The 15440-nt window shown below is 50.5% G+C and overlaps 1 protein-coding gene across 2 annotated transcripts in view; it reads left to right on the top strand.

Moving 5' to 3' along the window:
• The window catches only part of GSDME (gasdermin E), a 69522-nt gene that overhangs the window by 33966 nt on the left and 20116 nt on the right, over positions 1–15440 (top strand). For both annotated transcript variants that reach the window (XM_040259765.1, XM_040259766.1), the window contains exons 4-5: positions 11476–11647; positions 13447–13567. In XM_040259765.1, coding sequence (XP_040115699.1) covers positions 11476–11647; positions 13447–13567 — 293 coding nt within the window. The remainder of the gene's footprint in view (positions 1–11475; positions 11648–13446; positions 13568–15440) is intronic.

The raw sequence follows: 15440 nt of genomic DNA on the forward strand, positions 1-15440 counted from the left end.
TTACAGGAGATGCTTGTTCAGTTCTTGAATGAAGATGTGTGAAATTCTTTTTTTTAAAGGTTATTTTTAAAGTATTTATTTTTGGCTGGGCTTGCATCTAGTGGGCTCTAGAGCATGGGCTCAGTAGTAATGGCTCATGGGCTTAGTTGCTCCATGGCATGCGGAATCTTCCCAGACCAGGGATCGAACTCGTGTGCCCTGCATTGGCAGGTAGATTCTTATCCACGGCACCACCAGGGAAATCCAAAGGTGTATGAAATTCTTGAGCAGTATTAGTAAGATATTGCTGTCTCTGATCATATCCTTTTTGGAAAGAGCAGCAAATAAAGCTCTCAAGGCCACATCAGATCCTCAGATCCACTGTTTTTTAAAAGATATCTTTCCTGAGACCTCCAGGCCATACCCATTTCTGTGATGTCTGTAAGTCAGTCAGTTTCTTGCTGCTTTTTTTTTTTTTCTAGATTATTCTGTCTCCTGGTTTGTGTTTTAGTTCTCAGGTTTGGGGGCTTCTGGAAGCTTGTTTGACCTCTTGTTTTTATTTGAACTGAACCCCTCCTATGGAGGAGTGGGTCTTGAGGATTCTTTTCAATATTCAATCCCAGGGGTAATTTTTGTTTTACAGAAATCATTCTGTCCTATGAACTTTATTTTAAAGGCTACTTCAGATCTTTCTGGAGCTAGGTAGGACTTACGTCATAAGGAGAGAAATTCATGTACTATTTTCTTTTAAGGTTGATAGACATTATTTCATCAAATCCAAGATTTCATCCTTTGTATATACCACCCTTGTATATACCACTAAGAATACTGCCAACTAAACAGGTCACCTGTTCATTTACAAACATCCTGATTTCAGAGAACTGAAAAAATATGTTTAAAAATTGGCAAGATGTGATGTACAAAATTGGGTTGGCTGGAATTAGGAGTTAGAGTTTAGGCAAGCAGACGTTTATTCCCCTGGAGCTTTCATACCGTGTCTGACACCCAGCACTGAACTTCTCATTGTCTCTCGATACCCGCTTCACTGCCTGACTCCCGCCAGGTGCTGGTTGGTGCAGCGTTAAGTCCAGTTGTCTCAGCCAGAAATCTGAACGTGACCCGGCTCCTTCCTGGCCTTCCCTCCCACACCTAGTCTCCCACTAGTTGCTTCTGCCTCTTGAATATCTGTCCTGCTCTTCTCAATGCCCCAGCCTCAGATTGCCCTGCTGCAGGCCACCACCGTCTCTCACCTTGATGGCCCAGGAGTCTCCGGCCGGTCCCTCTGTGCCCAGTCACCCTCTCCATTTGATTCTCCGCATGGCAGTCCGTCGGATCGTGTCTGTGCCTGGCGTGTGCCCTTCTGTGCTCTTCGCTGTCTTAGGGATGATGCCCACGCTCTCCTCCGCTCAGGCCCAGCCCCCTGAACTTCTTTCAGTCCCTGGCATCAGTGCGTGCCCCAGGCTCTTTGTCACTCCCTCCCCGGCCCCCGCCGTGCTGAAGGCTCTACCAGTCCCCTCTGCACACGAGGTCCACACGCAGACTCCCTCCCGCCTCCTTCAGTAGCCACGCCACCGATTCCCCTCCCGGAGCGCCGACCCCATTGTGGGGTGACTCTTGTCGTCACTGCCTGATTCTGTGTCTGTGTCCCTCCTGGAACGTCCTGTTTTGCTCACCTTTGGGTCCACACGGTGCCTGCAGCACCATCAGCACTGTTTGGCTGAAAGAATACTTGGTTCGTCTTCATTTTGCAATGGAAATGCAGAGGTTCACTAGTTTGCCTGGACTTAAGATGGAAGCCCAGGTCCACCAAACCCGTGAGTTTTCCGTCTAGCTGCAGATGCACAGAGCTTGGAAGGCAAAAACAGGCCCATGGGCTTCTGCATGAGCTCACCTCCCTGCATCAGCCTCATTCGGTTTCAGCATCTCTCAGACCTCTGCAGGTGGCAGTGAATTAATTACTCCATTTGAAAGGTTGACAGTCCGTAATTGCTCAGTCGGTTTTTCCCTTTCTCTCCCTGGTTGTGAGTGAGTGAGATAAGGTGTTGAATAGCTGGCAGTGTCCTCAGAGCTGGGGGCATCCACGCTATGGGGGTGGCCCCATCATTTTGGTTATAATGTGTCATTAGCGTTGTGCCTCGATTTTGATTTTTTTTTTTTCCAGCCAGCTTACAATCCTGATGTCACAGTCCTGTGACACAGCACGGCTTTCCTCAGCAGATGGAAGTGGCGGCCCCAGGGTACAGTTTCTGGCGACTTCCTGCCCTGGCCCTGGCTCCGGGTTGAGCATCTCTGGTGGACTGTGTGGGAAGTTTTTTTTTTTTATGGTTGAAATGGAGTGTTGGTTGGTATGAAGAAGACCGCAAGTGGTGGCTGCTTGGGTTTCTGAGAGGGTCTGCTTCCAGTCTCTGCGAAGTTTTCCCAGGGAACTGAGCAGAGAGACTGCTTGTTTCCTATCAGCACATATGAAGCAGCTTCTGTGTACAGGGCCCAGAGGAGGCCCCACAGGGAGAGGGAAGATGGAAAGACACAGGGCTTTGGGGTTGGACAGGCTCAGCTGTGTTCTCCTCCTGGCCCTGGTTAGCGGCATGCTGTTGCGTCAGGGGCTCATGAGCTCGCTCTGTTTCTGTCCTCTGCGAAAGCAGGGTGACAGTAACTTCATGGACGAGATAGAGTGTCTTTAGTTGTAAAGAGGCTCTGTTATTACCTCCCATAAAAAACCTCCCCAGGTAGGATGGGTCCCTGTCACCTGTGGTTCCTGGTGGCTGGTTCGCTCAGTGGCTCCGTGGCACCCCCTTGTGGCAGCCTCCGTGCATTGCTTGTCCCAGCCACCCAGTTTTCCCCTTAGTGCCCAAACGACTGCATCGCAGACAAAGCCCAAAGTCAGAAGAGGGGTCTCTTCCTTGTGCCTCTGATTAAGAGCGGGAAAGATCCTCCCAGAAACCCCCCAATAGGCTTTTTTCTCAAGTCTTAATGGACAGAATTGCCACGGGTGGCCCATCCTATCCAATCCCTGCCGAGAACAGCGGAGTCACCAGGATTGGCCAAGACTTTCCCGTGGGGCTGCATCACCACCTTCCTGCCCTTGTACCAGGCTCCCAAACCTGAACAAAACTGAAGGACGCAGCTAGTGGTACATCACGCTCAGGGGATGTCAGTGTGGTGCCCACAGAAACAAACCAGACACAGCGGAAGGGCCAGCCCTCCTCCCCTTCCCTCTCTGGACAGACTCTGCACAGACTCCACCTGGGAAAGGACTGTCCCCCGGGGGGTTAAGCAGGCCATGGAAGGGACAGAGTCACATTCCTTTCAGGGTTTCAGGAGGTGGCTACTGAAATTAAACTCTAGTCACGGCCTTGGTGGGATCGTTTTGCCAGGTCTAGAGACTGGAGGAGGCTGACTATCAAAAGAGAAGCTGACTTTGCTGCTTGATGAAATGTCAGGAGAGCAAAGCCAAGTTTACAAGCAGTGTTCATGGACCTGATCTCCACAGCCTTTCTGATTTTTCTGCTCTACAACTGGTTGGCGAACATGCACTTCTCCTTTTAACTGCGGTGTTAGCCAATACATCAAAACCCTTTGGGAGAAATACTGAAATTGCTAAAGCCTTAATCGTCAGGACGTAACTAGGTTCCTGTGGGTTAGTAATTCTTGCTTAATACTCTCGCAGTAGCAGGCCTGCTGCCATCTTGGGGCTCTGCATAATGTCCCAACCTCTGTTCCTAGAGAGACGGTAGAACCAGCCCCACAGTCTTGTACAGTTTCTTCAGAGTGCCTTTGCCTTTAGCCTCTTGCATCAGTCTTTAGAGCCACATAGTGGCTCTGGTCTGGTCTGGCACTGGTCTGATAGTCAGAAGCTGTGTGCCATCGGATTCAAGCCAGTCTGTAACCTCTGAAGGGTGCAGTCTCCCTTTCTTGGCACAGGTGTTGGATTAGATCCAAGTGATCAGGACCACCTCCCTCCCAGGCCTATGCAAACTTTGCCAATCAGTCGTGGTTCTGTTGCTTCTCACTGCTTCTTGGCTTAAATTCTAAGACTCAGTCTCAGCCTTAGAATCCTTTCCTGGTGGGTAGACAGCGATCACTGATGGATCCATCAGAGGTGGTATTCAAGATGAAACTGGTTTCCTACCTTAGAACTAGTCGTCCCCTGGGGCCCTTGTAGGTTCACATTTCTCCCAGAAGACTGGATCAGAGCCGATTGTGCCTACTCTCTTATGACATACTCTACTTTTTGGAGCAGCTTATCAGAGCTCTGTTTGAAGCCCTGTTCCTCTAGGACATATTACAAAGGAGGATCGTGGCAACAAGGATGCCTTGGTCGTGCTCACTGAGAATCCCCAGCATTTAGCCCAGAACACAATAGGACCCAGTTATCTGTGGAGTTACAAGAATGAGTTTGGGGGTGACGGGTCTGCTCAGGAAGCATGCCCTCCCCTTGTCTCCACTGGAGGTGTCCTGGGGGCTGCATTATGCTTTAGGAAAGAAAACTGTTTCCCTCCTTCTTTTGGATATTGTTAGAGTTTTAAAAGTCTTCTCTGGGTTTCTTCTCTGTGGGTTGCATCTGGTTTTCAAAGCCTGAGAAGTAGGGAGAATGGGAATGAGCGCTTCAGCCTGCAGAGGAGGCGGCTTCACGAGGGCTGGGCCTGGGGAGCTTTCAGGTGCCATAGGAGCGGAGCCTGTGTTCCTGCTGCCTCCTCTGGCCCATGGCCGGTCCCCAGCAGCCTCGCTGGGCTGGAACCACACTTTTTACTCATCTTCCCTCATTGTCCCCCACCTCCAGCAGCTCCTGCCTGGTCTTCCCACTACCCCACCCCTAGAATTACTGGCCTGTATGCATGTAGCTATTTTCTTAGTTGCTTGGAGGGTCTGCTCCCCAGCCTGAAGGCTTACCTGAAAACTCTGGGCATACTTCTGGCCCGCTGGGGGAGGGAACTTGACTTGGCTTCCCCATCATTATTGGAAGGAAATAAATGTTTTCAGATAAGCACATCATGGGTCACTACAGGTGGCCTCTTACCCAGCCTCCACTTGACGGATGTGCCGACGGAGGCTCAGAGACGAGAGGCAGTGGCCCAGTGAGGAGACAGAAAGCGGGCCCCGTTGCAGGCTGGCTCTGGGTGTTGGCATTGCACAGAGCTGTGGGTGATCTCACGGGAGAATGGCGGGGGGCAGCAGGTCTGTGGGGTCAGGAAGGGGTGCTCTTCTCTCCCCCATTTAGTGTGTACTCCTTTGCCTTACCTCCAGACATGTTCCTTGGGGTCCAGCCCTTTGATGTGGACTACACTACTGCCTCCACGGCCCCCTGTTCTAGCATCAGTTTGCCATCTGCACCCTTGGGCGGTCCTTAAAAATGTGTGACGAGGCCGAAGAGCATCGAGCTGCTCATTTTTTTGTGGAAACCTTTTGCTCCATTTCTCTCGGCTGTGGCATTGACCCCTGGCTGGACTGGGGAGTGAGTTTTTTCCAACCCTGCCCTCTGGGATTTATGTGATAAATTATTCATTTCCCACCAACTGGATAGGTAGCATAATGCTAATGACAAATTTTTGAATAATTGATATGTTCCTATGATTTCAATGCTAAAGGTCAAAACTTAGAAGGTGAAACCCCCCGACCCCTGATCTCCTGGCCGTCTAGCTCCCTTGTGTCTCTCTCTAAAGAGCCTCTGTCTGTGTTGTTCAGTGGTTCTTAATAGAACCCAGGAGAGATGGAGCAATAGGGATGACCCTGGGAAGGATTTCCTAAGAGCAGCCATCAGAAGGTGGGGTCAGAAAAGAGAGGCTGGCACGATACTTGGAGGTTTCCCAGAGGACTTGGATATGGTTCCTCCTTCCAGTGCTCAGCTACCGGTCTAGCCAGACAGGCAAGATACTGATGTGGAGACATGGACGTACTAGAGGTGAAGGTCAAACTCCTGGTGCAGCCTTCAGGAGCGCTCACCCAGAGAAGGGAGCCTGCAAGGGGCTTCTGTGGCAGGTGGGGCCTTGTGAAAGACCAGCCTGGGTCTTTCTGCTGTGTGACTTTGGTTACTGTCTGCTGCCTCTCTTGGCCTCCTTGTTCTTCATCTATGAAACCTTGCTCTAGGGTTTTAAACTTTTTGTTCTTTGAACTTTAGTAATCTGAAGATACCCGTGGAACTCTTTAAATGCACACAGGACACAGCTGAGCACACACACACACGCATGTAAAGTAAATGAATTACACGGAAATACTGCTAGCTTCCCCGCTTGGTGAGTTGAGGTGAGTCCCATCACACAAGGACTCCTGCTCCAAGAGGGCTGGGACCAGGCTCCTGTGAGCTATTCTGTGTCCAGGCCCTGGAGGGCCAGTGGAGATGGGGCAGAATTCACTCCAGAGGTTGCTTTGTGAAGACTCCTGTATGAACAGTCCACTGCCTCTGATAATTAGCTTCCCCTCTGTCTACACCAGCCTCCTCTCTTAATTGAGAATGAGCTGGTTTGTCCAGTATTCGGTTTCCAAAAGGTGGCAGCACCATCCTGGGAAACAGAGTCCCAGTGACCGGGGTGGGAACTGCCTGCCTGTCCGCGGAGCAGCTCTCGGCTGGCCTGCAGGAGGACGTGCCCTGTGACACTCCCCTCCCCAGTCACCCAGAGCTCAGCCTAGGAGCTGCACCCTGTCTTTGGTCCGGCTTCTGTTCCCTGTCCTGTGGTGAGGTCACCCTGCAAGGCTATTCTGAGGGCAGGAAGCCTCCCAGGTGCTTGGCTGGTCCCCACAAGCATCTCAGGACAGTTCTGTTCTCAGATGAGTAAGGAAAGTATGTTTAAGGAAAGGTGACCTTTCCCCCTCCTCTTTCTGGTGTTTGAGGTGGGGATTCTGGAGGGAGGTGGGCATATTAAGCAATGGAGTCTTGGGTGGTCTAGGCTGAGGTTTATGAAATGGCAACCCACTCCAGTATTTTTGCCTGGAAAATCCTATGGACAGAAGAGCCTGGCGGGCTACAGTCCATGGGGTCGCAAGAGTCGGATATGACTTAGTGACTAAACCGCCACACGTATGTATTTATTTATTTTTGGCTATGTTGAGTCTTCACTGCCGCTCGGGCACTTTCTCTGCGTGCAGTGTGTGGCGGTGTGTGGACTTCTCATTGCAGGGGCTTCTCCTGTTGCAGAGCTCAGGCTCAACAGTTGTGGTGTATAGGCTTAGTTGCCCTGTGTCAGGTGGGATCTTCCCTGACACAGGGCAGGTATATTCTTAACCACTGGACCACCAGGGAAGTCCCAGAGTTTTTTCTTTTCAAACAGTTGAACATTGCTTAAGGCAATATCAAGCACTCCAGTGAATCTCTTTAGGCCATGAAGCACTGCAATGATTTTCAACCCACCAGAGTCACTTCAGGTGCCTCCAGGCAGCCTTCAGTTGTTCCTCTGCTGTTAGTTCTGGGCTTGTGGGTGGCAGTAGCTGCTTCTGATGTACTGCTCGTCAAATGGGGAGGAGCCAGTACCTGAACTGTAATTGAGGGAGTTGCTTTTCAAGCATTGGCTAGAATAGGAGATGCTGTGCAACAGAAGGTCAGCAAGGCCTGGCTCAAATGTGCGTCCTGCTGGTGAATACGCTGGCCCTCATATTCAAATCTGTGCCTGCAGGCCTCACACAGTCTATAGGAAGAGTCACAGCCACACGCCATTCTCTAAACTACACCGCTTATCCTCCAGTTCCTCCATCTTCCGGTTTTCTCTCTTCCCACACATGCATACCTGCTCATACATTTGCATGTTCATTAAGGCAGATACACAAAGAGGAAAAAAACACCCCACTTTTTATTTATTCATTTATTCCAAAACTATGTACTGTGCCCTTGGCATGCACAAACCCTATTTCCATGAGTTTAAGAATTCTCTGGACAGAGGAGCCTGGGGGGCTACAGTCCATGGGGCTACAAAGTGTCGGATAAGACTGAGTGACTAACACTTTCATGGTCTTCAACCTCTGGGCCACAGGCCAGTATCTCCTGTCAGATACAGGCATTAGATTAGAAATGAAGTGCACGCTAAATGTAATGCGCTTTAATTATCTGGAAACTGTCTCCCCTCATCCCCGCTCCATGGAAACATTGTCTTCCATGAAATCGGTCTCTGGTCCCAGAAAGGTTGGGGACTACTGGTCTAGAGGGAGGAGACAGGCAATGAGCAGGTAAACGAAGGGCCTGGAAGAGTGTCATGTGGAAGTGTGCTCTCGAGGGTATGTGAATGTCACGTCCACATGCTAGGGTGTCAGTGTGAGCGGGTGTCGCTCTGTGCAGGGTGAGCAAGGAACACTGGCCTGCCTGAGAAGTGACTTGCGTCAGATGTGGCGACCCTGGGGACATTGTGTCAAGGCCTCGGGGTAGGCCTGTACCTGGTGTGTTTAAGGCACAGAGAGACAGTAGGAAGGTGGGGTCCCCAGAGGCAGGGCTCAGAGCTAAAGGCCTCATTGCCTGGGGGGAGGGTTTGAGATGAGATGTGACCACTAGAGGTTCTAAGGGCGTGAGAGATGCGAAAAAGCACCTGAGACCCAATTGACTGCCTGTCATTCCCATCAAATGCACACACTGGCGCTTTGTTCTGGGGGTCTTGGTTAGGGGGATATACAGGATGGTGGCCAGAGCCGGCCAGCATTCGGGGGGCATTCGACTGTCTGCTTGGCAGATGCTGACTGCTCACCATGTGGCCACTCGAGTAAACCGTACAGCCATCATAGCAAGAGACAGCATTACCATCAGTGTATCGACAAGGATAACAAAGTGCGAGGTGGAGCCATTCACTCCCAGTCACCTAGCTGGAGGGGCAGAGCTGGGATTGGAGCCCCCGCCAGGCAGGTTCCCCCTGCTCTATCTGCCTTCCTGGAAATGGAGCCCTGGGCAGCTTTTTTGTTGTTGCCGATTTATCTTTATTACTTACTTAATATGTGTGAAACATTGTCATAATTTGCATTTCTTTGACCATTACCGAGATTGAACAGTTTTTCCCATGTTTTTATTATTATTATTATTTTTATTTCTTTACAGTTTTGTACATGCATGTATGCTAAGATGCTTCAGCTGTGTCTGGCTCTTTTCGACCCTATGGACTGTAGCCCACCAGGCTTCTCTGTCCTTGGGATTTCCCAGGCAAGAGTACTGGAGTGGGTTGCCATTTCCTCCTCCAGGGGCTCTTCCTGACCCAGGGATCAAATCCTTGTCTCTTGAGCCTCCTGCATTGGCAGGCGGGTTCTTTACCACTGGTGCTGGGAAGCCCGGGTGCAACCAAGTGAATTGACTGTATTTACATACATATCTGTGGAGTGCCCCTCCTTGCTGGCTCTACCCAGTAGCCCACCCCGTGTCCCACATCTGAGTCACCACAGAGCTAGCTCAGAGATAGCAGGTCTCCACTAGTTATCTGTTTACACATGGCAGTCATATAAGTCAATCTCATTTTCCCAGTTCTTCCCACCCCCCAGCCCATGCTCTTCTCTTTGTCTGTATCTCTATTCCTGCCCTGCAAATAGGTTCATTTGTGCTGTTTTATAGATTCCCTGTCCATGGGATTTTCCAGGCAAGAATACTGGAGTGGGTTGGCATTTTTTTTCTCCAGGGGATCTTCCTGACCCAGGGATTGAGCCCAGGTCTCCTGTGTTGGAGGCAGATTCTTTACCATCTGAGCTACCAGGGAAGCCCCTAGATTCCACATATATACCTTAATATATGTAGTTGCTTTTTTCTTTCTGACTTACCTCACTCTGTATGACAGACTCTGGGCCCATCCACGTCTCTATGAATGACCCAGTTCTGTTCTTTCTTACGGCTGAGTAACATTCCATTGTATATATGTGCCACATTTTTATCCATTCATCTGCCGATGGACATGTCTTTACTGTTTTTAATTGTGATAAAACAGAACATAAATTTTATCATTTTAACCATGTTAGGTGCATAGTTCAGTGGTTTAAGTACCTTCACACTGTCATGCAGTCATCACCACTATCCATTTCTAAAACTTTCTCATCACCCTACATAAAAACTCTGTAGCCATCAAACAAGAACCCCCCACCTCCATTCTCTCTCCCCCAGCCCCTGATAACCTTAAATCTACTTTCTGTGGCTGAGATTTTGCCTGATCTAAATATTTCATATGTGTAAAATCATCCAGTATTTCTCCTTTTGTACCTGGCTTCTTTCGTTCAGCATAAAGTCTTCAAGGTTCGTTTGTGTTATAGCATGTCAGCTTTGTTCCTTTCTGTGGTTGAATAATGTCCCATTGTATGCATGGACCACATTGATGTATCCGTTCATCTGTTGAGGGATATGGGTTGTTTCCAGCCCAGGCAGCCTTTTTCATGGAGACAGTATCTTTCCAGCTACTTGCCTCCATTCTGGGGATGCTTTCTGAAGCCTGGAAAAGCTGTGTATGCCTGGGGGGTGGGACGACAGCCACTGCATGGATTGGCGATGGGGCCAAGCTTTTGAAGGTAACTCACCTTGGACTGTTTAAAAAGCACAGGGTGAACACTGTAATTGTTCACCACTGTAATTGCTGCCACTAACTCTAATCTGGTTTTCTTCCTGTCCACCCCATAGACTCATAGGATTGAATAGGACTTCCAGAGTGGGCACTACAGCATTCGCTTCTAATCAGCACATCATCTTCTATAGATGGAAATTGACCTTGTTTTTGAAATTCCCCAGAGTAGCCACCTGGGAGCCCCAAGTCTCTGCTGGGAAACCTGGGCAGGCCACACCTTACTGGGCTCATTCCCCATCTGTAAAATGATGTAAAATCCCTTCTGCATGCGTGTGCAGTCTCTTCAGTTGTGTCCGACTCTTTGCGACCTCATGGACTGTAGCCCAAGAATACTGGAGTGGGTTGCCATTCACTCCTCCAGGGGATCATCCTGACCCAGGGATCAAACCCACGTCTCCTGTGCCCCCTGCATTGGCAGGCAGATTCTTTACTACTGAACTGAGAAGCCCTTCTAAAATCCCTTCTAAGAGATTATATATCCTTCCTGGACAAACAGATTAAAAAATACTTTAAAATTAAAATCCAGTTTTCCCCTTGCTGTTTGTACCTCAGGCCTGCCTCCTTCTCTTCTGTGAGAAGCACTGGTCAGCATGCCCCCCTCACTCCTGCCGCCTCCAGTCATCCTGTATTTATTGCCCATGCCTGTGATGGTCCCTTGGCCTCTGGTTAAATGACAGAGTGGAGTTCCCAGGGTGTGAGCAGATGGATTGCAGCTCCTGTACCTGCTGGGTGTCTTTCTTTCTCTGTGACAGTCAGCATGGCTGTTTGACAGGAACCCCATCCCTGCCAGCCTTTCTCTGGAGGCCTGGCAGCTCTGAGGTGGCCCCAGGAGACTTTGGTTTCTGCCTCTCTGGATGAGCTGGCCCCCTCTCAGCACCAGGAAATAACGGATGCTGGCTGTCACCTGTTTGCTCCTCACCCACCAGCCGTGCAAGAAGCGAGAGTTCACGCTGCATCCACCTCCCTGAGGCCACTCACGGTTCTTTTCTTTTTTCAGAACAATCAATCTGAAGAACCCAGTACTGCAGCAGGTCCTGGAGAGGAAGAATGCGGTCCTGTGTGTCCTGACGCAGAAGATCGTGACGACACAGAAGTGCGTGATATCTGAGCACGTCCAGATCGAGGAGAAGTGTGGTGGCATGGTGGGGATCCAGACCAAGACTGTGCAGGTGCGCGCCTGGCCCAGGGAGGCGCCGGGCCCTCTGGGAGTGGGGTCTTCATTCATCAGGACTCTTGTAGGCAGTTCACAGAAATCCAACTGAAATTGGTTTAAACGAGAAAGAACTGATTGGCTCCAGTAACTGAAACATTTGGAGTGATCTAGGAGACTTCCCTGGTGGCTCAGACGGTGAAGCATCTGCCTACAATGTGGGAGACCTGGGTTTGATCCCTGGGTCAGGAAGATCCCCTGGAGAAGGAAATAGCAACCCACTCCAGTACTCTTGCCTGGAAAATCCCATGGATGGAGGAGCCTGGTAGGCTGCAGTCCATGAGGTTGCAGAGTCAGACACGACTGAGCGACTTGACTTCACTTTACTTTATTCAGTCACTGCTGGATCCAGGACTTGAGAAGCTGGTGAGCTGCCTTCCCTGAAGGTGGAGTCCCTCTCATATAAGCCTGTGGGGTGGCAGCTCCTGGCTTTCATCCCACCTCATCCCTAGTGGAAAGAGTGCTTCAGGGCAGGCAGGCAGGCACTGGACCATCTTGGGCCGTGCCCATTCCTGAAGCAGAACCAAGACCAGGACAATGGGATGCTTAGATTGGCATACAGGGGTGAATCAGGTGCATTCCCCCTTCAAAAAATGGATCAAATGACCACTGGCAAGGCCAACGCACAGATAACTCCTAGAGCGCCTAAGAATCAGTTTCAGAAATGACGATTTTGAGATTAGCTGCCTTAAATCCCCCGTGGATTGAGTTAGGAAAGGTAAAGATCAGCACATGTGTCTTTAATATACATAAACAGATGTTTCTGGATTAAGGTGCAGTCCTACCAAGCTGATCCCTGAGCCTCAGTGGAACTGAACAGGAGGCTCTCACCCCAAACTGCCTCCCCTCCATAGTCCCTAATATTCTGCTCTTAGAAGTTTACTTCTTGGGGTAACTTTCAAATTATACCAGAAGACCCAGTAATGTTATATTTAGAAGGAGATGGAGATTCAGGTCTGGAGCTGGACTCTCCCTGGGGTGGGCAGGCTGGATAGAGTGATGAGGTCTGATGGGAGATGGCTTTAGCTGGCCCTGCCAGTATTTCTGTCCACAGTGACCCTCACCAAAGGCCTGGAGCCTGCTGGGGTGTCCGGAGGTTGGTAGTCATCACACTCTGACCAGGATCAGTTTGCTATAAAGACCTCTGATCTCCAGCATCTGAGCCACTTCTCATCCTCCCCAGGCCATGGTGGGCAAGTCAGATTTGTGACAGGGTCTGAAGGAGAGCTTTGCTGCTGACTCGGCATTTCCTGGCCAGCCTTCTCTCCTCCTTGTGCCCCTTCCTTCCAGCCTCTCCCCAGTTTTATCTGATGGCACAGTGTGTTACATACCTGGTCTGGGAGGACGTGCTCGTGCTCAGGGGATCTTGCTCTCAGCTAGGTTCTCCCAGTCAGACTCTTACCATTGATGATTTTCTTAGGATTTCAAAGTTGTTTCCATAATCTTCCATGAGAGAAATGGGAAGTTGACTTATTATCTTCTTTACTCAGCATCATAGACCTAACTTTACTATCTCCCAAACTCTGGATTCTTGCCTTTGTGCTACAGGTTGGCCACTGACTTTAGAATATGTGTAGGACATCAGGAAGCCGACAAGGATTAAATCCTGGCCCCTGCTGGCTGGTTCTCCTTTCCCCCCAGTTCTGTGGGCATTTTCCCGGCACTTCTTGGGCACAGGGCCTAGGCTGGCTACATGGGAGGCAGGAGAAGCCTGGGGGAGCCTGAGCGCACAGGTGGGAGCATGCACCCTTCCTGCAGGTGTCAGCGATGGAGGATGGGAACGTCATCAAGGACAGCAGTGTGGTGCTGGAGATCCCAGCTCCTACCACCATTGCCTACGGCGTCATTGAGCTGTACGTGAGGGCAGACGGCCAGTTCGGTGAGTGTGCCTCAGCTCGGGGCTCTGGAGGTGGGTTGAGTCATCGAGGAGGGATACCCCATTTTACCCTGAGGCTCATCTTGTAGAGGATCCCCTGCTGCTCTGGGGATGAGAGGAAAGAGGTATCAGAAGAGTCGGGGGATGTCCCACAGCAAGTGAGATGGCAGGGCGTGGTCGGAGGGCATTGGTGAAGGACGTCCGCATGGGGCGTGTGTTTCGCATACGGGGCGCAGAGGGAAGAACGTGAGCTCTGTGTTGGAGTAGACTGGGCCATCAGCCCGAGTGCCATGGGGTCCTGTGAGGTCTCAGGCAGCTAGCTGAAGCCTGATGAGCTTCGGCTTCCTGTGTCTGGGAGAGGAAAGACATTCCCCACAGGGCTGCCGTGAAGAGCAAGTTAGATGAGGCGTGTGAAGTGCCTGGAACATTGGTGGCTTATTAAGTACTCACCTTAGCTATTATAATACTGTCATCATCCTAATTATCTTACCTCCCTTCCCCCAGCATGAAGCCCCAAAAGCTGTATTTGACCTTTCTGTCTGATCACCAGTGTGTTCAAAGCTGGAAGTTCACTGTGTCACTTGAAGAAAATAAGGCTTTAGTAGCTGGTGTGACTGATGCTCTTAGGTGCTCAGGGCTCTTCCCTTAACACTCTTTCCAAGAGGTCGTGGGAGCCCAAGAAAACTGACTGCTTCTTGAGGACAGAAGTGAATGTATGTAACATCATAAATAATTAACTTTTTAAGGTATGGTCATATTATTGTAGCTTTGTTTATGAAGAGTCATCTTAGTTTTTAGAGATCTACAGTGACCTCCTCACAGGTGAAAAGAAACTGTGGCTTGCTTCAGACATGGTGGTGGGGAGCGCGGCGTGAGTGTGAGGGCGGAGGCGAGGGGGTCGGCCACGGCTGCTCAGTGTCTGTGCGGAGCCTCTCTGCACGACTCTCACCATCCTCGTGCACTTTCAGTTTTCCATGGTGAGAGCGCTGTGAGGGTGTGCTCGGACGGGCCACACACGTGCACGGCTGCCTCCTGCCCTCTCCCGATTGTTTTCTGTCTGGTGGGGGGACCAGGCCAGGGGTGAGGGGTTCTGCTGGGACTCAGGCTTCAGCCCTCACTCGGCCACTTGAGGAATCACGGTTCAGCTTCCATGGGCTCTCAGAGCGCTGACTGTCCTGATGGGACGGTAGACAAGTGGGCATGTGAGGCGCATGGGGCTCTGGCACTGAGCCTCCCTCTTTCACACACGAAGCATTCTGTGTTTCAGGGAGGTGACGAAAAGTGAAGCTGCCAGTTGTAGGAAGCTGGTCCAGGGGTTGGTCGGGGATGCACGGGGTCCCAGGAATACCAAGAATTGTGATCGACATCCTTTAGGTCTGTTGTTCCAAAATTGTGTCATCCCAGACATGATTATTATTCTTTCTGTTTGAAGGACTCTGTCCACTGCACACACTGCCTCATTAGATTAAGTTATCCCTTCGGCTTTTCTTATAGGGCTTCCCTCTTAGCTCAGTTGGTAAAGAATCCACCTGCAATGCAGGAGACCCTGGTTTGATTCTTGGGTTGGGAAGACTCGCTGGAGAAGAGATAGGCTACCCACCCCAGTATTCTTGGGCTTCCCTTGTGGCTCAGCTGGTAAAGAATCTGCCTGCAGTGTGGGAGACCTGGGTTCAGTCCCTGAGTTGGGAAGATCCCCTGGAGAAGGGAAAGACTACCCACTCCAGTATTCTGGCCTGGAGAATTCCATGGACTGTATAGTCCACGACATCCAGTGGCAAAGAGTTGGACGGCACTGAGCGACTTTCACTTTCACTTTTCAGCTTTTGTTACCAGCATGTGATATGCTGTCACCACAGGGGCCCACAGGGGCTTGTGT

This window comes from Oryx dammah, unplaced genomic scaffold (assembly GCF_014754425.2).
Source record: "Oryx dammah isolate SB20612 unplaced genomic scaffold, SCBI_Odam_1.1 HiC_scaffold_18, whole genome shotgun sequence".
Taxonomy (NCBI): domain Eukaryota; kingdom Metazoa; phylum Chordata; class Mammalia; order Artiodactyla; family Bovidae; genus Oryx; species Oryx dammah.